Below are 25258 nucleotides of genomic sequence, written 5' to 3'. Positions count from 1 at the left end.
ATATGTCACCAGGAAAAAATTATGAAATAGAATTCACCAGCACCAGTGTATATACAGCGTTATTTAAGGAAAAACTAAGACCAAATATTAGCTCTGAATTTACACACCTTAAAAGAATAGTTATTGTTTCTAATTGAAAATATATCTCATGAAGTCAATAAATATAATATTTCTGTTTATTTTTTTCACTAGGACCTAATCTCTTCAGTCCACTCATTGATATTTTTATTTAAAGTTATTATAACTGAAATTGGAAAATCGTTTTGATTCCTTCAGGAATTTATTTATTCAGTATCACCCTTTTCTAAAGTAAAATAGAGAACAGCTAAAATAAGATTTCTCGTATAGTGCAATAAGCACCAGATGACCTGATTCCAGTACTTTCCAAGGCTGTAATTTGGTAGTTGCTCCACACCTTTTAACAGCACCATGAAGGGGTCAGAGGTCTGTTTGAGGCCCACCAAAGCACATAAAAACCAAGGGTCACAGAAGCAAGAATCGAAACTGCCCTTGGCAGACCTTGGTCAAATGCCATGAGAATCTTAGCCAGCCAAAGGACAGCATCTGAGAAAATGTCTGAGCAGTGTACCACGTGTTCAGTGCAGGGCCAAATAAGCTGGAGGCTCGAGCTCGTCTTGAGGTCCAGGCGACAGATGCCGAGTCTGCTGGCTCCCGGGGACAGTGGAACATACATACAATACAACGTTTTATTTTCAAGTCCAATATCCAGAGAGATGCTGCCCTCTTCCTTCCACATGCACAGCCAGGCAGCCTTTAACTCTCCGCTATTCCACAAATGAAATGAAATTCATTGCGCCGTGAAACTGCACTGGATCTAGACGCTGCTGCTCCACTGCCAATGGCCCAGGTTCTTTGACTAAGGTCCATCCACAAGCCCATTCAAACATGAACTAGAAACCATTCACAACAGAATCAGTATTCCATGGTCTTACTGCATCTTTCGAAATATTGATGTCAACATTAATAATGAATATCACTGAATCTTGCTTAAATAATTTCTCAAGCAGACCTTTGAAAAATGCAAACACGAGTATAGAGGAGTCGACCATAAATCATTTGATCGAAGTTACCATATTTATGAAATATGCATAAAGGTACTGCCCTAAGTCACCGACTAGCTCCTGCAGCTATAGTGGTACAGGATAAATAACAGTCCTTTTCATAGAATCAGAGGAACACCACCTTTGGCTAAAGCATTATCGATCATTTACTGGTTGACAGGAGGAAAGAGGCACCCATATTTTCTCTGAAATGCAAACTTTCTCTGAAATGCATGCAGCATGTAAATGAAAAATCCTAAGATTCTTAGTAGATGCATGCAAGCAGTTTCAAAAGAACAGGTACAGAGTTCAGTAGAACAGAGTACTACAGAATGTGGTCTGCACAACAAATGCATCCGGAGTTTATTTGGAAAAACTTAACAGCTCCATTAAAAATGGACAGGAAAGAGACTACCAAAAGGTAGCAGAAACTTTCATTCATGGGAATGCACTGTTAAAGAAAGAACAAACTGCACCTAAAGGTTCAAAGGTTAAAACTGATGTGACAAGTTTATGTAACACCAAGCAGATCCAAAAAACCCACATCAACCTATTTATAGAATGCTCTGGCAGGTGACGACCATAAAAAGTGGAAACATGACAGATAAACTACATCACATCACCTTCTGTAATCGCTAAGTACAGTTTGCTCTGTACTGTATCAGTTAATAAGGCCCACATCCAGCGGTGGCTGAACAAATAATCCACATGCAAACAAGTTCTTCCATCATCTTGTTTTGAATAAAGTAGACACAGAACTGAAACTTATAGCAATAACTGATCACGTAGTAGTGTAATTAGATAAACAAAGCTTTCTGTGGCTAATTTTATTCTATATTACTTAATTCATCCTAGAATACTCTCTGTACATTCTGTGCAATAATTGTTTTGTGTACATTTACTTACCTATAAAACTAATTATTCTATGCCCAGAAATAGACATCTTTATTGTAATGAAAAAAAAATAATTACTTCCTTATTACTTAATGGTGTTATTATCCAAAGCTTATTAACTGATTATTAATCTGACTGCATTCTTTGTGTTTAATTGTTTTGATTAGCCTGTAAGAATTATACCTCTTGTTTCTCAGTTAGGAGTCTGATGACTTGTTGACTGAATCTGCAGTGTGTACTGAGCTACAGAGAGAGTTAAATCCTCATTACATCTAACTTCACAGGCCAAGGTAATTGGTGAAACTCCATTTGCACAGTCAGCCTGCTCTGTGTAAACACTCCATCTGCACAGTCAGTCTGTTCTGTGTAAAAACTGCATCTGCACAGTCAGCCTGCTCTGTGTAAAAACTGCATCTGCACAGTCAGCCTGCTCTATGTAAAAACTGCATCTGCACAGTCAGCCTGCTCTGTGTAAAAACTCCATCTGCACAGTCAGCTTGTTCTGCGTCAAAACTCTCACATGGCCATGTGTAAATATCTCCTTCCAAAAAGTAACCCCAAAACCACAAGCACTTGTGTCATTTCCATAGTTACTCCAGGACGTTTAGTGATCTCACCTCACAAATTTCTCTGTAAGATACTGCTTCCTTGTTTTTTGTTTTGTTTTTGTTTTTTCTGAACAGAATGTCTATATATTACTATAAAGTCAACAAATCACACTGCCCTAGTCTAGAAAAAAAAAAGGTTAGATATTTCTCTTGCTTCAAGAATTGCATATTAGGTCAATCTTTTAATTCTAAGCTCTAGCAGGAAGCAGCCGCCAGGAGAAAGGAGAAAGTGTACAGAGAGGCAGTCTACAACACAATCCATCACTTGAACAGCATCATTTTCCCAGGGAGCTGTTACATTACATTATCTGCTTACCGTTTAGGCCGTTTGGTATGCTTCTGTGAATAGGGTTGACCGACAAGTCATCCATAGATCTCCTGACGGATGCTGGCTTGGCCTCGGCAGGCTTATGCCCGTGACTGCGATGATGGTCTGGGCTTCCGCCGCTGCCCGTACTGGAGGTGCTGCTCCCATCGCCCACGTCCCTCACGTTACCGGAGCCCCCGTTGGTCAAACTTGACTGGCTGTCTATGGAGTTCCTCGAGCCGGCCCCGTTTCTCTCCTCCTCCAGCATCACAATGATCTCCTTGAACTCCACGTTCTCTCGCACGACGCTCTCCTGATGGGCCTCCAGCTCCTGCAGCTTCTGCTGGTAGGTGCCAACCTCCTTCCACACCACGCTGGCGGCGTACCGGCCGAATCGCTGCCACTCGCGAGAGAGCTTCTTGCCCTTTTGCCGGTCGTCGTCCAAGAAGCAGCACAGTTCTCGGAGCTCGTGGTTGTCATCCTGCAGTTTCTGGTTCACTTCCTTCAAGCTCCGTATCTCGTGGAGGTGGACTTGCAATCTCCGATTGACGTCCTTAATCATATTCCCATGCTCAATCATCAAGTTCATCTTTTCATTATTCAGCTTTCGGAGTCTTCTAACAAGTTCATCTTTGCTAAATCGGAACATTTCTTCATCCGAAATCTTATTTAAATCATCCCTGGGATCATCGGTTACATTTTTTGCCATATTCCTTTCGGCGATAGTCTATGAGAGGGATCTAAAAAAAACTGTTATCTAATTATGCCTAGATAAACAAGTTAAATTCAAATTTAAATTCATGATATTTAGAGTAAATCCAGAAAATCCGAGTAACGACGAGCGCATTGGGGAGAGTGAAACACCTCAAAACTATACCTCACTTAGAAGAAACGCTGCTGATTTCTGTCTCTCACGAATCTAAATCGCCTTTCCACTTGTGACTGCGTCGGAGAAAGGGTCCCGCTCTTCGGCTGACCTGTACGAGAACAGACGCTCAGCTCGAAGCTCACACCACAAATAATGAGAACAGAAGCTCCGCCGTTCAAGCGTGCTAGTTGCACTCTCGCTGATCTGGGATCGGTGCAGAGTGCCGTGATGTTAGCGGCGGCGTCCGAAGATGCACTCCCACTGATCTGGAGTCGGTGCAAAGTGCTGTGACGGTCAGCCGCGGTGTCCGAAGTTGCACTCTCACTGATCTGGAATCGGTGCAGAGTGCTGTGATGTCAGCGGCGGCGTCTGAAGCGGTACATGCAGCATTCGTAGGGCAAAACGATCCAAAGCTCCTAGTCCTTAATACCAGGCATTTGACACAGAAAATACACAAAATAAAGTGAACTAATTAAACATTCCACTCGGGTACCCCATCAAAATCATACTGTTCAGAAACTTTCTCTACTGAAAACGACTGAAACGAAATAGGCAAACCCACCTTCAATCACTGACTAAACCACTCAGTGGCGACAATTTTATTTTTATTATTTCAGCAGTATTGTTTCATTTTATTTTGTCCAATTGTTTCAATATTAAAAGGTTAAGGTAATTTCGCAAAGGCTGCCAGCTACATAAAAAAATATCAGCGAGCAGGTATCCTAGGATGAAGAGGATGGCAGGATTTAGACAAGTAAGCTGCTAACCTGCGAGAGTCCGCTCTCTTAAAGGGACAGCACACCTTCATTTCTTTGCATGTTGCATGCAATCAGAAGATAATATACCGACCAAATGCAGTTTCGTGGTTATTCAAAGAATCGACTAACCTATCTCTTAGTTTATGTTGTAGAGTACGCTGACTACCTTTGTACAGTGAACACATTTTTAAAGTCCGTATGTTTTGGACTTTTTTGCAGTAGTAAATAGGTCTAGTTGAAGTGCATATCAGCAATAAAATATCAAAAATAAAATATGTTAAATCGATTCTTAAATAGTTAATAATAGCCAAATATCCACTTAGAAACAATGTGGAAGCTTATTAAGGGTAATGGTGTGAATCAATCGCCATCTAGTGGACAAAGTCATACAATCATTGTTGGAGGATATCTGTTTTTGTGAGACAAGCAGAAAAGTTTAAAAAACAGTATGGTCATCAACTATAAGCAGAATTGAGTAAAAATGGGATTTAATGCTAAGTGTCAGTTAATTAGCATTATTACGAGCTGAATGTGGTGTTTCACTAAAAGAAACATTAAGAACATTGTAGGCAATGCTACATACGGCACTAGAAAACACTGATTTAGCTAGTTAAACAAAAGTATATTGTTAGTTGATTCGTTTGTTTCATTTGCAGTAAGGATATAGCTAAGTGCATGTAATTGGGAAGGCGTGGAAAAACTGCTAATGACTAATGCGAGGCATGCACGAAACACTGAACAGAAAATTACTTTCGCCCAGTCTCTCACTGCAAACCGACAACTTAGCGGTCGTTGACCTAACGTCTGACAGAAGACCTGCATAAATCTGTGGTAGTTCTGCTGACTTTACGCTCAGCGAGATGCAAGAAATGTGTTTAGGCTGCAGGGCATGGAAGGAAAAGGTAGTTTGAGGGTAACGAACAGATGACACACTAGATATGCTAAGTTACAGACATGCGTTTTGGTGATTGTGTGGAAAGCAAAACATAAGATATTCTTGGGGTCAGTTCATGATTACACGCCGGGCAAAGTGCACTGCGGCGAAAGCTAGTCGGGACGGACGCAGTATTTCCCTCTGTAACCATTTACACAACTTGGTCCATATACCCGAAGCTGGGGTCTGAAGCAGCATGGGGTTATTTCGCTCTATACTCGGCGATCTCATGCAATCGCCTTTTATTTTGCTATATTTATTAGGACTTTGGACAGCACCTGTAATATCGCATCCTCAGTGCCTGGATTTTAAACCCCCTTTTCAGCCACAACAGGAACTCCAGTTCTGCGTAATGTACAAGTACTTTGGCTGCTGCGACTTTGCTAGGGACCAAGAACTGATGACCAAATTTTACCAGATTGTGGATAACTTTGACTACTACGGCTATGCAAATTGTGCAGGGTACATTCAAGACCTTATCTGTCAGGTGAGTAGCGAATTGTAATCAAACGCAAAGAGACTTTTGTTTAAAATTACTTTTGTGTAAAAATGAAAGCTTCGGTATAGTCATTCTGCCCTTGAGAATTATTGTGTTTTTATGCGTGTATGCAAGCTTGGTTCACAGATGGTTTTAAAAAGCTAAACGCTTTTTTTTTGTGTGTGGTCGTGGTGGTGGTTTTTGCGTTTAAAGCATAATAAGTAGACAATGGCAGTATGTGGACGTGCAGAACAGGAGCAGACAAATGCCTTCTTCCCACTCTTCCAGATTCTTCCAATCACGAATGTATTAGAGTCTGCCAAACTCAGCCCCCTTCCCACTCTTCCTGTTCTTTCCCATCAGGAATGCTCTCCCTATGCAGCTCACCTTTTTGATGCTGAGGACCCCAGCACGCCCTTGAGATCCATTCCTGGTCTCTGCCCTGACTACTGTTCCCAGTTCTACTCTAAGTGTAGGTCCACAATCTCCCTGCTGTCTGAGGACCCACGCCTGTCCGAGCTGGAACACGACCAGCACGGGTTTTGCCGGTACCTGGAGCTGGATGACCCAGACTACTGCTACCCTCATATCTTGACCAATGAGCAGCTCGGCAAAAACCTGGGCCGTATGACCTCCGACCTTGACGGCTGCCTCCAGCTCTGCTTAGAGGAAGTCGCCAATGGGCTCCGAAACCCTCTGGCTATGATACATGCCAACGACGGCACGCACAGGTTTTTCGTTGCAGAGCAAATCGGCTTGGTTTGGGTGTACCTTCCGAACAAGTCGAAGCTGGAGAGACCATTTCTCAACATCACAAAGGCTGTGCTGACATCCCCGTGGGAGGGAGATGAGCGAGGATTCTTGGGCCTGACGTTCCACCCCAGATTCAAGTACAACGGCAAGCTGTACGTGTACTACTCCATTGAGGTGGGCTTCGACGAGCGAATCCGTATCAGCGAGTTCCGGATCTCTGCCGCAGATAAGAACGTGGTTGATCATGGTTCAGAAAGGTGAGACTTACTGCTGACCCCGTGCTGAGCATTCCAGTCCAGTATAAGCTGGAGATGAATTATGGAAAGGACACACTAGCATTAGTTAGTCATTTCGAAATTAGGATTTATTTGGACTTCTGTTGTTTATCAAGCACTGATCTATTTTATACCTTTGTTTTTTTTTTCCTCAGAATTATATTAGAGATTGATGAGCCTGCCTCTAATCACAACGGAGGCCAGATTCTCTTTGCTGATGATGGATACTTGTACATCTTCACTGGCGATGGTGGCATGGCAGGAGACCCTTTTGGAAAGTATGGAAATGCACAGAACAAGTAAGTCTGGACAACCAGTCACCCAAACTGGCAAGGTGAGATAAATATCATAAGAGTCTCACTTGCAGAAGCAAAGGTGAGCACTGACTTTTCTATTCTCCACCCTTCTCCTGGTTCACCTTGCACTGGCACCTGCCCTGTCTGTGCGAGTAGATGAACCTTTTGCCTATGAGATTAATTTGAAAATTCAAGAAAGGATAAAACAAAATGACAAGGATATGAAAAGATCAATCTACATCTCACAGACTATGTATGTTACGCAGTTTGCAGTGTGTGTGATGTAGCAAATTGTAATAAATAATCTAACATTTATGGGCAAAGCGGGTCCTGATCTCCTTGAGGATGTAAACAAAATTGTTCTCAGGGGCACTCCTACCTGACCTGTGAACCACGCCAACCATTGTGTTAGTACTGGCTGAGGCTGGATGTGGAGTCTGGGCTTGTACTGGCTGGTGCTCCAGCATCTGCTCTGCTGATGAACCTAAGTATAGCACCTGTAAATTATAGATAACAGTACTATTATTCATTTGACCAACTGCATCAGGCCCATTCAAACTGGCTACCCTGGATATCTTATTCAAATATAATGCACTATTTTTACTGCAGCTTGGTAAAATACTTGATGGTTATTATTTACTGAGAGATGTGCATTCACACTGTCCAGTATGGCCAGCTAAGCAACATTTTAAATTCAATACTGAATCAGTATCAAATTTAAAATAATTTCCATCTTATATTAGTCCAGAGTTGTAACTAAACCTTGACTGAAAGAGTTAACTGGTTCCCACAAAGGCTGCTGCTGGAAGGTACAAGTTTCATTTTGTGTATGTGGACTTGGAACACGTTCATGCATGACACAGTTATCTTTTCCAAGCTGTATTTTATAACACTGTTACCCAATAGTATTTATCAAACATATTTCAGTTTCACTTTTGTCAAGAAAAAAGTCACAGAACACAATCCTGGAAGTGTCTGGCAAGCAAGCAAGACGCAGACTGACAGGCTAGCGTGAGAGACACTGGCCTGCTAGGTTAGAGAGACAGACAGGCTACAGAGAGACACACTTGCCTGCTAGGTTAGAGAGACAGACAGGCTACAGAGAGACACACTTGCCTGCTAGGTTAGAGAGACAGACAGGCTAGAGAGAGACACACTGGCCTGCTAAGTTAGAGAGACAGACAGGCTAGAGAGAGACACCACACTGACCTGCAAGGTTAGAGGAACAGACAGGCTAGAGAGAGATGCACTGGCCTGCTAGGTTAGAGACAGACAGGCTAGAGAGAGACACACTGGCCTGCTAGGTTAGAGAGACAGACAGGCTAGAGAGAGACACCACACTGACCTGCAAGGTTAGAGGAACAGACAGGCTAGAGAGAGATGCACTGGCCTGCTAGGTTAGAGACAGACAGGCTAGAGAGAGACACACTGGCCTGCTAGGTTAGAGAGACAGACAGGCTAGAGAGAGACACCACACTGACCTGCAAGGTTAGAGGAACAGACAGGCTAGAGAGAGATGCACTGGCCTGCTAGGTTAGAGACAGACAGGGTAGAGAGAGTTTACCTGTTTGCTGTTCCTGTAATTCAGGAGGGGGAGACAGGGCTCTGGCATAATTTGCATGGCTCTACGTTGCTTACACAGTGAGAGTACAGGACCTCCCATGAGGTTAATAGGGTATGACAAGATAGGGGATATAAACAAAAGGCTAGCAGCCTGCAGTAACTTCAGTTACATAATCTTTGTCTTCTCTTCGCTTAAGGTCTGCTCTTCTGGGCAAGGTCCTTCGTATCGACGTGAACGACAACGAAAGGGGCCCCCTGTATCGAATCCCCCCCGACAACCCGTTTGTCCACAATCACGATGCCCGTCCCGAGGTGTACGCCTATGGCGTACGGAACATGTGGCGGTGCTCCGTGGACAGAGGGGACCCGTATACCAAGCAGGGCAAAGGGCGCCTGTTCTGTGGGGATGTGGGCCAGAATAAGTATGAAGAGATCGACATCGTTGAGAAAGGCAAGAACTACGGATGGAGAGCAAAAGAAGGTTTCTCTTGTTACGACAAGAAGCTGTGCATCAACGGCTCTTTAGGTGGGCTCACCGAGTTAGCGGTCAGTGGTTGAGAGATTCATTTAACCGCCGGTGTTAATAGATGCCATTATGATGCTGTTCTCCGTAGATGATGTTCTTCCAATTTATGCATATCCTCATAAAATGGGGAAGTCTGTAACAGGAGGTTATGTATACCGTGGCTGTGAATACCCTAACCTAAACGGAATGTACATATTCGGAGACTTTATGAGTGGGTAAGTATTAAAAAGTGTACATTCGGCATTCCTTTTACGCTACCATGACATATATACTGTAGGACCCACAGTGTAGGTTATACACATACAGATAAGTATTTTATTAATGTTACTATTATTTTACACAGTAATAGTGTAAGTTAGTTGTACTTTTACTCAAAGGAAGCGTCTGTGTGTATCTTCCACTGTTAAATGTGTACTGACGGACAGTGAGTCACCGATAGACAGCTGAATTTCCACAGGTAAAAAAAATAATTTCAAAGTTTGTTCCCTTAGGCGCTTGATGAGTCTGAAGGAGAACAGGAACACAGGGCAGTGGGACTACAATGAGATCTGCATGGGCATAGGCCAGACGTGTGCTTTTCCAAACCTCATCAACAACTACTACCAATACATCATTTCTTTTGCTGAGGACGAGGCAGGTATGGACCCAAAGAACCTGTAGACGACTTGGCTGTCAATAGTTACAGTTAAACTTTGAAAACAGTTTGGTTTCTCACAGGATTAAAGTTTTAAGAAAATCTTTAACTGCTTTGCTGGAATTGTGCTTGATTTTTTTTTTTTTGTAAATTGTTCCTAAGAGTCAGAGATTTTTCCAGATAAGCTGGAAATCACTTTGCTCAAAACATTTCTGAAGAAAACCCGTTTGGCTTCCAGTACTTTGAGCGAATTTAGACCACTCACTAATCTGACGCTGTTTAGGCTGCACAGTCTCGCACTGTGGCTATAATCAGAGGCGAACAATCTTGTCACAATCCTTGGCTCTTATCTGTGCTTTAAATACCATATAGACAACACTCGGGCTGCTGAATGGAAGAAGCTTCATTTGTGTTTTCTTTCAATGCTGCATTGTTTTTCTGCCCTGGGGTCTGTGATTACTCAAAGTGCACAAAGATAAACTACAACTAGTACAAAATGCAGCAGCCAGAATGCTGGCATAAAAATGTAAAGATGAATCACACTATAGGGGATGTTCTAATGTGAGCCCTGCTTCTCTGCCTGTTCTGTCTTTGTGATTAGGTGAACTGTATTTCATGTCCACTAAACTTGCAAGTGCGACAACACCCTCTGGAGTTGTGTATAAAATAGTCGATCCCTCCCGGTAAGACACTTTTTATTACTCTGAATATAGACCACAAACCACAGGCTGGAATGTGCAGTGTCATCACAAGTCATTCTTCGCCAAGAAGCTTAAGTGAATTCACTGCTCTTCTCTTAACTCGCAAAGTCGATATATTTGGCCATCAACAGTGGACATCTGTTTTCACTTGTAACAGCTTAATACTGCTTTAAACCTTGCTATCTGCTAAGAACAAACTGCCATTTAAAAAAAGCCTGAGTTGGCAACATATTACTATTGTCATCGTCTAAATCTTTCTCTGGCTTTAAGTCAACTGGCCAAGTTTTGCACAGATGTAATGTGATTTTTCTTCAGTTTCTTACTTCAGTGTAGACATAGCCTAGTATTTCCTTATGAAAGTGTTTTCTTTTTTCATTGATTTTGCTTCATTTTACTGGTGTTGAAGCAGAGATAACAAGATCAGCTCTCTTGAGGAGTAAATAAAAAATTATTGTATTACAGACGAGCTCCACCTAGAAAATGTCATTACAACCCCATTCCAGTTCAAGTCAAGAGCAGACTGATAAAATTCAAACCAAAGGAAAGTATGTTTTCTGCCTCAGATAATACTTTCGATCTAAACTGTGTTTGCTGTGTCATCCAAAGTTTCTATTTATAAAATCTCAGTTGACACAAAGTAAACTGTAGTTTGGCATTACTCTCCAGAGAGGCTTTTTGTACAGCAATTATAAGTGCAGTGCTCGTTATCTGTAGTGTAATTAAAAAAGAGGAAACTGGTGAATATTTAATTAAAATGACTGCAGAATAATTGTTGAAAGCAAGACTTGTTTTAAATGGCAAAATCTTATTCTTAGTCTCATTAAACGATCCTAAAATACTCATCCACAGCATTAATTGGAGTTGACATGCCAAGAAAACGACCGATGGCCTCAGGAGGTGATGAGCCCACGGGCTCTCCCCACACCACTACGAAAGACTGGTTTCAGGAACTGTTGGACATTCTAAGAGAGCGGGATACGGCAAGGGGCAGGACCACCCCGTCTCCAGCCACCACTACCCGGGTTCCTAGGCAGTCCCGTCAGCGTAAAGGCAGGCGTAGAAAAGGGAACGGTAAGTCGGAGAGGGTCATCTATCGGGGGGCAGTGAGACTGGTAGGTGACGAAGCAGGCCGGAAGGACCGCGGAAGAGTGGAAATATACGTCAACGGTCAATGGGGAACCGTTTGCGATGATCTCTGGAACACCAGGAGCGTTGCTGTGGTGTGCCGACAGCTGGGGTTCAGCCATGCGCTGAAAGCCTCGAAAAATGCCGAGTTTGGGGAAGGGAGGCACCTGAAGATGCTTCTTGATGATGTGCAGTGTGAGGGCACAGAAGAAACCCTCCTGGACTGCCAGCATGCAGGTGTAGGGACACACAATTGTGCTCACTTCGAAGCTGCAGGTGCGATATGTGGTAATTAGTTTTACACTGAGCGTTGGCACGGGAATGCAATCAGAATGGCCTTTGTGCGTGATCGGAGGAAGAGACATGAGTCATGAAAAGCAGCACATAGGTCTACCTCATTTATTAGCGGTTAAAACTACATTTTAGGAACATTTAATGGAGGTTGATTGCGGCGGATCATGGGGTACTTCGCGGTTCTTTGGGTAGCCCTATCAAAGTCCATCAAATAAATAATTCTGTGAATTACCACCAAATATAATCATCCATTATTTGAAGTAGATTTATAATAAAAGAAAAAAAGAAAACAAACTTGTAGTCTTTCCTTTTGCAATCGCATGAACTACCTGAAAGAAAGAAGGAGCTAAATGATTGTGATGATGGAGTCTTTCTTGGTGTTTCCTGTATCATAAGTAGGCTTTATCTTAAGTGGCTGATTTTAGATTGTGTTTCTATTTGCTATATCCTTTAGAGGTGGAAGTACTGGTGTTTTGTCGGTATTTATTAATTCACGACAGTAAAAAGTAAAAAAAATAATAATAATTGGGGGGGGGGGGGATTCACGTTTAATAATTATGCCTGCGACCTGTGCCGGAATGTAGTTCTCTCCGCTTTGACCGAGGCCATTGATATGCTCAGTATCCTGTCACATAACCTAGCGCTCCTAGCGTGAGCTCGATCAACTACGATACATATGCGCTTTGGGGCTGTACTTAGGATAGCTAACGCTAACTTAGCTAGCGTTAGCTAACCTAGCCAGTTAGCATTAATTATAGGTAGGCCAGAATCTAACAACGTCGCCCACTAGATAACGTGTTTAGTGGTACTATTATAGTTACAGTAGCGCTTGAGTTTATCGAAATCCGAAATAATGAAATTACTTGGACCGCACTTGTATATAGTATTTTTCCCGCTGTCCGTGTGGCTCCATAGCTCAGTGGTTAGAGCACTGGTCTTGTAAACCAGGGGTCGCGAGTTCGATCCTCGCTGGGGCCTCTGCTTTTCCATTTGGGACTTAAATACGTGTGATGACGTTACATCTTATGATAACCTACATTCCTCAGTCCCATTAAGAATATACAGTAGTTGACTTAATAAATATACAAGTTTGCTGTCACTTGTAAGTAACATGGGACTTTGGCTGAAATTATTTTTTTTATTCTAAATAATTATAGTAAAACTTATATGGACTAATCTTTACTCGGACCTAGGGTGAATACACTTTATATCAATATAGAGGTAGTAAACAATTGAGTGCAGTACACAAGTGTCAATGTGGAAACCCACTACTATACTGAAATACTATACAGCACACTGCAGTTACTTCCTGGAATATATTTCTAGATACTCTATAGAGTATTGAATTATCCATATATTCTTAACAACGCATTCCCATTTTTAACTACTGCAGCAATCGGTTATTAAACAGCGTATTTTCCGACTTCTCTGTTTTGGTTACATTCAGCTCATTCTTAATGCTTATATATTGTTGCTGATCTAGTAGGAAATAAATGAAAAAGTTCCCCACAATGCCGCCTGATGGCCCCCTCTTTTTCAATAAGGACGTCTTTGTGTGTGGAATTCCTTCTCCGCTTTGAACCGGGTCATTGATATGCTGAGCGTCCTATCGCAAAGGTAATGCCACACTATCTCTGCCAGCTTCCATTCAAAAGGGTCCATCGCACTGAAATGTCATTTGATTTTATGCCTCCAGTAGCCCACAATGTTGCTGAGCGTTTCACTCCACCATCTACTAAAGGGAATTTGCAGCGAGGAAACTATTTGAGTGAATTTAAACGTCATTTTATTTCCCCCCAAAAGTTCTATATAGCAGCTAGATTTCATCTTTTTCAGCGACATAAAGGCCAAAAAGACCAGCAAACCTACAAGGGTATTTAATCAAACTATTTGACCAAGTTAGAACAAAGAGGAGGGAAAAATGACGGCATTTGTAGGCTTGCAGGCTTATTCAATTACAGCAATTATATAGTATATTTTATCAAATCAAGGAATTTCTTTGTCATGTTATGATGGGTTCAGCGTGATGGTGCTAAGACATCTACTGGTGTAGGAGATGAATTGAATGTATGAACGTTACGGGCCTGCCGATTGAGGAACTAGTCTTGTCTTACCAACAGAGGGCAGTGCTACGCTGTGTTATATTCTTTATCTGTTTCACACAACTGAACATAATACATTGTGTTGTCAGCTTGCTTACAACTAAACTATATTCTGAAATGTTAATGTGTGACTTAAGATGACCTAATATCAACGGCAAACACAATGGCAATATGAGGTTAGGAAGAGAAATGTTTGAAAAGAAAAATGTCCTTGAATTGTGCTAAAATATGTAATGCATTCTGTCATTGTATGACTATTACAATTTTAGTGTAATGATTTATGATTAACTGCACAAAAAACTTTGAAAATACTATTTAAAAAACTATTTGAAATACAGTATTTACATATTATTTGATTTCAGATCTGTTGTCGGGGAGTGGAGAGAGAGAGAGCGCACCTGAACTGTGTCTTTGTTGGCAATGATACAGGAATCCCAGGAATCTGCTGGTGATGGACAAAATTAAACATTAATATCAGTCTGCCAAACACATGGGTCTTAAATTCCCATTGTCAGAGGGATCAACTGTTTGCAATTTGGATATCAAATATGCATAAGGCAAACATTTTCTTTATGAATCATGTCAGATGAAAGTCATTTACACCGGAAAGTGTTGCATTCAAAGAGGAGAAACGCTCCTTTTCATGTGGAATTTTTTTCCCCCAAAGGATTAGCTCAACGAGTGCTGTGTTCCTTGTTGCGCTCTTTCCTGACAATGGAAAATAAGCAAACATAGAAAGGATGAGGGACATAGTGTCTAGCTTTCGTCTGAAGCCAGTCCCAACCACACAAGCTCGTTTTTCTTCTCATGCTAGTCACCCCACCCTCCTGCAGATTAGAATCGATTAGCGTGGCACGAATTCGCACGCTGCCCTGGCGAGCTTTAGGTCGAGCGACAGCCTGCCCTATAAAGGCATCTGCGTACCACAGATGTCACATGGTTTCCAGCCTGCTCTGGTACAGCTGATGTGAGTAGGCCCAGAGGTACACGCATGATGGAGGTCAGGGCAACAGAGTGGGGTTTTGACCCTAACCACCGATGACAACTAGTCCAAACAAGTCCTTGAATTTTTCCCCTGGCAAAGCAAAAAAAAAAAAAAAAAAAACGTACACGGTAAATTCAATTATTGTTGCGCACAATAAGCATTCTCAGGCCTCAAATCTCACTCTGTGTCTTAGCAGCCACAAAATGTTCTGCAGTTCCTTGATTTCTGTATGAAAAGATTATCCCGAGGCGTTAAGTATATCAGCTTTACAGAATTTGACCAGATTTGTCAGGAACTGAACAAATGGAGCTGGTGAACTTTCACCACGTTCACCACAGCCCTTCGCTCTAACATCCTATTGGTCAGGGCTATGAATAGGAGAGAGAGGTGACAGCCGTGAACGGGTCAGCGAGTGAAACAAGGCGTCTGCGACGCTTCGGGCCCCGGGCTGCCAGCCGATCCCACACACAGGTGTTTACTCACAGCTTGGGGTCTTCCTGGGGACCTTACCCCCCACCACCCACCCCCACATCTCTGCTCACTGCACGTCCCTTCTGGGGCTCGGGCACACATCCGCTCCCCACACTCAGCTCGGCTGAAGCCCCCTGTAGGGCTCAGCTTGGGCTTTTGCTGCCTACCGAAGCCGGGTTTTCCCCAATGTTCACTTTTTCTTCCTAATCGTTTGTACATTTGGCAACACCTTTTTTTTCCATGTGCTCTTAGACTGAAAAAAAAATAACCTTCTGCTTTTCTCAACATGCCCACTCACATTCCTGGGTGAACGGATTTGTCCGCACAGTCTCCTGGAATCAGGGAATGCCCTTTGACTGCCATAAAAGCCATGACAAGCGCACAAACAGAAAACATCAATAAAGAAAATAAACAACCCTAAAGTATTTGGTACACAGCACATGTGTGGCGTCTTTCCCGGGGCAGCCAGGCGGTAAAACCCTCCTCTCATAAACACCGGAAGGTCTACATTTACTGCCTTCCTCTCCAATAGAGTCGTCCCATTGTCCATATAACCAGGTGAGTTATCTTCTGCCATTGTAACGTCTGAATGGAAAAGCTGCGACGACCAGCCCGGGTCACCGTTGTGACGCCGAGTGCAAGGGGTCAGCGATAACACCTATTGAGCACTGTTTTTTTTACTAAGGACTAAATAGCCAGCAGACAATAGGCTGACCCTTAAAGTTCAGAGTCCATCCTCTCTGCTGGGACACGCCACGACGCCATGCACGTTTTTGCACGTCCTCGCGCTGCAGTGATGACTTGCAGACAATGGCCGATTGCGTCTGGGTGGCCAAGAGCTTACGCGATGTTGTAATGGCAAGCTTACTAAATGAAGCAGTTATCTGAATATATAAGTGTAGTCTGTGAGGCTAAAGGTTAATGGTTGAAAGAGTGTAGTTCACAGCAATTCTTTAGAGAAATCATAAGAGAGCAAATTATACATTTGTTTCCAGGACTCTGAATCAAGTGCATGTAGTTTGTAATAATGTTGGCCTTTCAAACAGTTGTCTGGTTCTCCGTGTGCAGTATGATCCAGTGCTTGAGATTAATATGGTTTTGTAATGTTTCTGACAAAGTGAACAGTAACATATTACACCAGCACAACCAGCGTCGTGCTCCGTAACGCCTGCAGCTTCGTGCCTGTCAAAAACGTCTCATGACCTTTCCTCCTGGGGGTCAAATGGATCTTCTTAACCCCTCTGCCAGTGTCGTAATCCTCTCATTATTGTGCTTGTGTGAGAGAGACACAAGGAGAGGGGGAGAGTTCCAGGGGCTGGACTGTGCAGTTTCTCGTCTCCGCGAATGCCCATGTGGACAACGCCATGATGTTCTGCTGGATCTGGTTAATCACTCTCAGTGATTTTTGCCTCACTAGAGGCCCATTTCCCAGATCATGATTAGTCTCGGACTAAACTTCAGTGCCATTGATGAATATTCAGAGGAAACCGGGTTGAATCTTGGCTTTGGTTTAATCGCAATCTGGTAAACTGGATGTTATGCTTTGCTGACAGACAGTCTTATATTTATAAACCCAAATGCTATCTTAACGCTTTAGAAGCATAATGTTAAAATTGTTAAAATTATGACTTTTTCCTATTGCACATAAAATGAAGATGAAGGTAATGAAGAAATACAAAAAGATCGAAAATACCCATAAGGGAGCATTTAGTCTTGGGATATATGTTGTATAAGATTTTATGCTATGTTTTTAACACTTCAGAGACCGAATGAGTTATGAAATCGTTATGAAATGAAAACATAAGGATGTAGAATATTCCCCAAGAACGGTTGCAGTTAATTGGCTGTGACATCCATGACCTCTGTGTTATTGCGCTTATAGAATTGGAGGAACAGACACACAACATTGAATCCCCAGTGGGTGAAGCCCTTAGCACTTGCAGCTGTGTAGTGAAGAGTAACGCTACAACTGAAGGGATGGAGTTCAGTACTGGGTTGTAGGTCTCATTCTCCATGCATTCTATTACCTCATGCCTATTACCTCTTACCTATTATCTCACCCCCCCCCCCCCCCCCCCACACACACACACACACACACACACACATACACCAAAGACTTCTTATTTTTGCACATAGGTTTTAATAAATAGGATAGGACTGCCTACATTATCATTTAGGCAAACATACTTTAACTATTTAACATAATTTACTGTTGATGATGACCTGATATCATTGTATACTACAGTAATTAAAAATGGATACATATTAATATATAGAGAGAATTATACATAAATTACAATGATATAGAATAACTGCATCCCAGACGGTGGTAATTTAACACAAGTATAGATTTCCAATTTGAAAGTAGCCACAAAATAAACCCTTATAAGGATTTTATAAGTGTATCCTGTAGACTTTGGTTAAAGTTTTCATATATACTGAAATGAAAGCACCTAACCACAGTAATATATTGATGTAGCAATTTCCCTTAAGGTAGGGATTTTTAATTTTTTTGCATTGGCTTGTCTGGTCTATGAATGTCTTGTTGTATAAGGATGTTATACAGACACTCACACTCTCTCTCTCTCTCTTTGACACACACACACAAACTCTTCTCTTTTTGTGAGAGACAGAGACCTGGCGCGCTGCACAGGGCTTCTCATTGACGGCACTGTGAGATGTTTGCTGCTCTCCAGCAGGACATGGGGGGGAGGGGGGGAGGGCAATCTGGGATTCCTGTTGGTTTGGGAAGGTAAACGGGGCCTTAACCACCGAAAGCTGGCAGCCAGCCTGAACCGCCACTCTGGACACACACACAGTGCCCCTTTCACTGCCAGGCCTGTGCATTACAGCTCCTCCGCCCGCCACGGCCGCGCACCAGTGCCCTGGGAGAGCCAGAGCCACAGCGGGTCAGGTATCACGCGCAGTAGAGTTGTGCAGCAGGGGTAGCTCTCTGCCCTCATAATGTTCAATTTGATTAGGAATCTTAAAAAAAAAAAAAACATTTAATGAATCACGAAATCTTAAATGTCACCACTGTTCCATTCCGTTTGATTATAATGGTTATTATGATTCAGAATTAAGAACCATTAAATGCAGAAATGTGGCAGGGGGCTATTTGCGCATTAGTGAAGAATGGACAGTAAGAACAAGCCACTGTTTTGTGTTCTTTTCTCTGTATATGTTAATTAGATTTTTACATTAAAAATAACAAAAGGAGCTTTTCTGTGGCAAAAAAAAGAATTAGGGTACATGTGCTTCATTAAATATTACTGCAGATCACCATGAGTCAGATGAAATATATAGCATAGTGTATTAGGTAATATAATTAATTAGTTAATTTACTTTCCTTAGGAGTGCCTACTATATTCCTCAGGGGCATTCCCAGTGAAAAGGAGTTTACATGCATTCACTCTCACTTTAAAGGAAGCTTGATGATTATACAAGATTAAGAATGTTAAAGAGCTGTCTGTGGTTGCTTATCCTGTGGATCTTCTACCCTGCAGTTTAGTTCCAATCCCTAATCCACTGCCCTTGAGCCATCTAATTATTATCTACAGACATCCTTGTTTGGCTGGTTCAGGTGTGAGAAACCTTGTTGACAGCTGGTGTACGTAAAATAGAGGTATAAGTGACTAATTCGTGCGCTGGCCTTTATTTTAGTAACAACAGCTAAAATGCTTTTCTTTCTTCGGCTTTCTCCAGCCGAGGACAATAAACCCAGTGGATTATCAGATATCAGAACACTGGGATGAATTAGTTGTGTTTGAAATGACCCAAGCCAGGATCTCCGTGGAGAAGCTGAGCTGTTTCCCTTCCCTTCCACCAGTCGATGACCCCCCCCCCCCCCCCCCCCCCCCCCACTGCCAACACACACTTCACAGGTGACGACTTGTTTTAGAGAGAGAGAGGCCTCGATGGGGTAATATATGGAGCTATATGTTGGCATGAATATTTTTGTGGTAAACCTTCAGAGCTACTGGTTACAAGGCTCCTGTTAAAATATATGGAGTTTCCCTTTAATGGTGTATGTTTAAACATATTGCATTAATATTTTGTGGGGGGAAATGGCATTTTTCTTGATTGTACGGGCTTTTTCTTGATCCCCAGGCTTTTTTTTTTTTTTTGCTTGGGGATGTACTCACAGATAGGTTATAGCTTCATCTGGTTCCGTACGGCTTCCAGCATGGCTAGGAATAAATTATATCATTTCTGGGAAGTGACTACAGTGCAAACAAACATAAATGTGCTAATGGCTGGATTTTTTCACACCCAGCAAACCTCTCTAGTGTGTAGTGCCTGAGCCAGCTTTGATTAACAGTTGGTGGTCATTTGGTGCCAGGCACACGCGGATACAAGAACAGGCTTGTGTTAAAGTAGCAGACCGCATAATATTCCTTGGTGTAACTAAATGGTGTTACAGCAGGCCTTGTGTCGAGGTGTCGTGTGTCAGGACACATTCCCTGCCTGCCTCCATCAATAAAACGGGAACATTCCTAACGTGTAAAGTAGGACCCGAGAGACCAGCGAAAGATAACCCGGGGAACGCGGTGTTTGCTAAGCCGTGATGTTACAAAGACGCATCGTGAGAGGAGCAGCAGAAAGCTGGCGGAGGACGCTGCGGCGAGCCGAAGCGCAGGTCTTTGATCTCGACTCATCAAGAGCCGCTCCACCAGCCCCATATGGACTCACTTTTCTCGGGCCTGTTTTGCATCTCCCGCTCTCATATTTATAGCCCCAAGAGCGGCTGTAAAACAAGTCTCCCTCCCCACTCCACCACCCCCGCCCCAAATGCAGTTGCCGGTCTCCGCTGCCCGGCGGCGCGCTCACGCTCGCGCTCGCGCGCCGCCCGCCGCTCTGCAGGATCTCGGCGGTTTTCCCATTTTTCGGGCAACAAACACAAGCATGAAGCTAAAAAAAAAAAATCTCGCGCGTCACGAATACATCTGCGCACGCCGTTTGATATCGACAGTGAAGATAGCACAAAAGTAACACGAAAGATCGAATATAACGTGTGGTAAAGTTTGCTCCTTAGTGACTTAAGACGTCCTACAGTAATGGGATGCAGCTTGCCTATTTTCTAGAAATAATGAAAAGATTTGAGGCTGATATTGTGGGAGTATCCTCATAAGGTATTAACAAATATCCGCATGGTCTATTAAACAGAAACATGCTGCAGAGGACACCTCACCATCATTTTAGATGAGAGAGTACAAAGGCAATAGACAAACAAAACAACCGCATACATAATGAATCTGCCCGTCCCTCTCTGGAGCCGGGTCTTTATGTTTGGTCAATGTCCTGTAACCATTTCCCCATTCATTTATTTTTGTTTCCTGCCCTCACTGGAGACAAAGGCTGGCTACCCCTCCCCTCGATCCCCCCCAAACCTCTCCGTGAGGGGCTGTTTTCATTGCAAACAGAGGCAGATACAGGTGGACCTGTCTTTGTTCGAACCCCTCCTCAGTCACCTCTGCCCACCCACAATCAGGCAAGCTCTGGCTTCACCGTGGGAGACATGAAGCGCAGGCCGATAAACATCCCCCTTCGTCTCCCCGCCCAGGGTGGCTTCACCTTGGTACTGCCACTGACAGGGTAGCAGCATCACAGCCGGAGATGCCAGAGGGGGGCATTCACTTCAAAGGCTAGATAAACACGACCCGGCTTTTATTATTAGAATGAAAAAATATTGTTGGTTCGTTAAACTCAAGATATATTTTTACTGAGTGAGAGCATACGGTCGTTTATCACTTTATCCCTTTCATTTATCATTTGATTTAATGTGTGCTTTGAACGTGTGGTCTCACACACGTGGTTCTGTGAGACAGGAGTGTTTCTTTAAGAAACATTTCTAGGAGAGAGATTTTATGATACAGGGATGATGTCGTGTGCATTTGCGACATGCGCAGACCCATTAGGTGCGATGTCCACATTGGGACTTCATAACGCTTTTAAAAACGGTCCATTTTCCTCCGGCTTGGGCTAGGATTTGAGGTTAGACCCAAGGTCCACCTATCATTCCCCCATGGCACCGGAGCGTCGGGCATGCCTTCCGATGCGACTGCAGCATCGTTCGCTCAGCTTTTGGGGCTGAACTCCGGCCATTATGAAAGAAGAAAAGGGGAAAAGCAGTAGGAATTGGGTCGTATAAGATGTAAGCACTACCCCAGCCTGGAGCCAGCTACACAGACCCTGCTGAACTACGGAGGAAATGGATTAACTGCCACTGTGGGAGGGACAGATAGAAAGATAGAGATATGGGGGGGGGGGGGGGGGGGGGTATGGGTATGTGTGTGTGTGTGTGGGGTGGGGGGGGTTGGGGGGGTTCACTCCAACCGCACCTGACTTGGACTTGAATCAGGCTGTGTCCCTGGCTCAGGCATTCAGGCAGAGCTTAATGCGAAGGCAATTAGATTATGAGTGCACCAGATGGTGGTTACATAGCCAGATAGCTATTCAGTGATAAGCTTTGTAAGCCCCTCGAGGAATAGTTCTCCCCGCCTCTTCCCTCTGGTAACCCAGTCTCAGGTCCAGTGCAAGGTCACATGTTTGTGTTGTTGTTGACAACATGTGGACTTTATCAAGGTGTTTTGGGCCAATGTCAGTGTGCAACAACTGCTGTAAAATGGGCAGCATTTAAAAATATTCCAGAGGCAGTCAATTAATTATTCCATTTAAACTTTAGACAGATGTTTGTATTTAGGAGCACAAACGTTTCAGTCTAAAATATAAAATTGTAAAATTTATACTATAGAAAGATAGTAAAAGAAATGTTTGCTGTTAGCTATGCACTGATAATGGTTGATGCATATGGAATATGATACAGTAGCCCAGAGGTAATTCCATTTGCATCAAGTGGGTGTGTATTTGTATGTGCATGTGTGTGTGTGTGTGTGCGTGCATGCTTAAAAACTCAAAGCGATGAATCTTCACCACAGCTTGGTGTCAAACTTTCAGGGCTTTTAACAAAATGGGACCTACAAATACATGAACTCACATGGCTTTTTAATTACTTCTCATGAACTCCACAGGGACTACGCGCTTTATGATTGCCAAATAATGAAAACAATTCCATGTGTTTACATCATCTGTCAGTGTTACATTTATTATATGCTTGACAGAGCTTTTGTTACAAAGGAGATGACAACTGTTAAAAAAAAAAACGTATATAACTGAAGTAGCGTGGTGTGTGGTGTGGCATGGACACATTCCTTTTTTCACAAGAAATCCAACCATGAATGGGATATTTCACTCAGCTTCATATAGTGCACCTTAGGATTGTGGACAATAAATACTGTACAATAATAAATCTAACAGAATTAGACATGCCAGACATTTTACATTACGTACAAATTCTTTAAGAATGCAGCATTTGTGTAAATTCACGTTTTACAATAATGAAACAAATAGTTTGTAAGTTGTAAATTACAGGTATTATTCAATAAATGACAGTATGTACAAAGAGAGATATATATCCACGTATCTATTTTAAATAAAGTGCCTTTCTTTCAGAAGTTTCTTAAAAGTGACACACAGTCTTATCAAATATTCCTGAAGGACTACGAAAACGTAAACTTTCACCAAAGCATCTTTAACAGAGAAGGAGACCCAGGCCTGTCCGCCTTTTTGCACAGTTTCTCGTCCATCATTCAGTTCAGTTCTGATAGCATCTGCAGGCTCGCGTCCAACATTCTGGAGAATCCACGGGTTTCTAGCTTTAGCTCTTTCCTCACATTCACTGTTGTTGCCAATGGGGTCTATAAGGCTCTCTGCTGTAAGATAAGGCAGCGAGAAAGCATTCTAGAAACCATTGCCCTACCGAAGTCGTTTGCTAAAATGAAACAGCAGTGGGAAGGCTGACGCCACCTCAAAGAGATGCCAGACACTTCACCACACTCAGGCCACGCCCACAGCACGGCCGGGCCAAGCCCAGACCACAGCCAGACCTTATCCGGGCTACGCTCAGGCCACGCCCAGGCCTCAGCCAGACCACACCCAGAACACAGCTAAGCCACAGACATGCCAAACTCAGGCCACACCCAGGCCCCGGTGGGACAGACGGTGCGGGGCAAGGCGGGCCGAGGAGGGGCGTGGGCGGGCTCCACCCTTGCCCCGCCACCTAAGCCGCTCCAGGATTCCAGGCTGATGAAACGTGATGCAAACGTGCCATAACAGAGTGCAGAGGCGTGCTCACGTGACAAGATTAAAGCTCTTCTCCAGCTGCATCATGACAGACCTTCCATGCTGGAATGCACTGATAACTCGCAGAAGATATATTCACGGCTCTTGCTGTTTTACCAGCAGTGCACTGAGACCAGAGGCCCATTTGTGACACCTCTATGAAACTTTCATTCTTTTTTAGTGAGTGTGAGTGTGTTTTTTTCTTTAGTTAAATTGCTGCTATCTTCAGTAAAACAAGTGAGGGATTCTTTATTGAGAAACTATTGAACTTCATAACATTATATTACTGAAGAACATTACCTAAGACTAGTGTGTACTTGATGGTCTAGCTTACATATGTGAGCGAGGGTGTACAGTGTGGACCTAACGGGAAGCACTGTACTCGTGGTTCCTGGGGTGGAGGAACCCTGCCTCTGAATTCACTCATTAAGATGTCACAGAAGGTGGATGTTTTTTGTTTCTTTTTTTTAACGGCGGCACTGGAATCAGCCTCCATCGGCAGGGCTTTGGGTGGTGAATACCGTCACTGTGCTTCAACGTCTCACAAAGAGACAGATCGTAACAACCAGGCTGAAAGAATAAGCTTTAGCTCTTAAGACAACATCGGAGGGACTCGTGGATCCGCATGGTTTCATGTGGTGTGCTTTGTTTGGGGGGGGGGGATGATCGTTCGTTTCCATCGCTCCCATCTTAAGAAAGAGGAGCGCTATCCATCAGTGACAAGGCCGGCGCTTCGGCCACACCGCCGTCTTAGACCTTGGTTGCCGTAAAAGCCGCCATCTTTCTTAAAAGAAAAATACTGCCACACAAAATCGAAGGAATTCAGTTACATTTAGGACCAAAGGTAGCAATGTGGAAGGTCCTTCTTGTAAAGAACAGTTTACACTGCTAAGAAGAAAAGGAGAACTTCTGGAAGGAGTGCGTCACTCTGGTGCCACCTTCTCCTAAAGTATGACCACGATTGAATCGCCCTGAATGAATGAACGTCTTATGTCCTATGACACCAGATCTGAGTACATCTGGGGGAACAATGGGTGAACGGAGCTGTTCTGTGAAGTGTGGCAAAATTGTCCGCATGCCGCACCGAGGCTCGTGTTTGATTTGTTTGGCCTGATCTCGCCCGGTGCAGGATGAGGGCCAACGCTGAGCTTCAAGTCTAAGACAACAAAAACCGGCATTCCACTTGGATCCATCACAAGTTTAGCCGTTTGCCTGGAATTCCTTTCATGACACATCTGAGTCGCTGAGCGCACTACGGACGGGAAAAAAAAGCAGACGCGAATCTAATTCATACGGCAAGCTCGTGTCATGTTTACCTCCCCCCCCCCAGTTAGCCCGTGCCCTCTCCAACCCTGAACCCGGCAGAAACGAGAAGTAGCGTCCCTAGAGGACAGAGTTTGGAGACAGCTCATTTCGTCAGGGTCTTCCCTTGTGGTTGCCAGAC

At 43.4% G+C, this 25258-nt stretch overlaps 2 protein-coding genes and 1 non-coding gene across 4 annotated transcripts in view; 2 read left to right on the top strand and 1 right to left on the bottom strand.

The window, feature by feature from the left end:
* The window catches only part of ccdc85ca (coiled-coil domain containing 85C, a), a 28361-nt gene extending 24448 nt beyond the window's left edge, over nucleotides 1–3913 (bottom strand). For both annotated transcript variants that reach the window (XM_027013948.2, XM_027013950.2), the window contains exon 1: nucleotides 2880–3913. In XM_027013948.2, the coding sequence (XP_026869749.1) occupies nucleotides 2880–3579 (700 nt within the window). In that variant the 5' untranslated portion in view covers nucleotides 3580–3913. The remainder of the gene's footprint in view (nucleotides 1–2879) is intronic.
* A 1364-nt stretch (nucleotides 3914–5277) lies between these two features.
* hhipl1 (HHIP-like 1) lies at nucleotides 5278–12334 on the top strand. The gene is made up of 9 exons (XM_027013944.2): nucleotides 5278–5917; nucleotides 6272–6918; nucleotides 7092–7235; nucleotides 8993–9321; nucleotides 9410–9536; nucleotides 9813–9958; nucleotides 10557–10638; nucleotides 11119–11201; nucleotides 11506–12334. Exons 1-9 carry the CDS (start codon nucleotides 5627–5629, stop codon nucleotides 12075–12077), a joined length of 2421 nt encoding a protein of 806 aa, XP_026869745.2. The 5' UTR covers nucleotides 5278–5626; the 3' UTR covers nucleotides 12078–12334.
* Nucleotides 12335–12980: 646 nt separating this feature from the next.
* On the top strand, nucleotides 12981–13053 carry trnat-ugu. The gene has a single exon. It is a non-coding gene; the product is annotated as a tRNA-Thr (tRNA).
* The last annotated feature ends 12205 nt before the right edge of the window (nucleotides 13054–25258 follow it).

The sequence above is a fragment of the Electrophorus electricus genome, chromosome 13, assembly GCF_013358815.1.
Source record: "Electrophorus electricus isolate fEleEle1 chromosome 13, fEleEle1.pri, whole genome shotgun sequence".
NCBI classification, from domain to species: Eukaryota; Metazoa; Chordata; class Actinopteri; order Gymnotiformes; family Gymnotidae; genus Electrophorus; species Electrophorus electricus.
Note: the sequence above shows the minus strand (reverse complement) of the source record. Positions and strands in the feature narration are given on the sequence as shown.

Excerpts from the sequence above, each read along its gene's own strand:
- hhipl1 (XM_027013944.2), top strand. The coding sequence starts at position 5,627 with ATGGGGTTATTTCGCTCTATACTCGGCGATCTCATGCAATCGCCTTTT. Across the intron at positions 6,919-7,091 it reads GTTGATCATGGTTCAGAAAG|AATTATATTAGAGATTGATG; the intron begins GTGAGACTTACT and ends TTTTTTCCTCAG. Across the intron at positions 11,202-11,505 it reads AAAATTCAAACCAAAGGAAA|CATTAATTGGAGTTGACATG; the intron begins GTATGTTTTCTG and ends ACTCATCCACAG.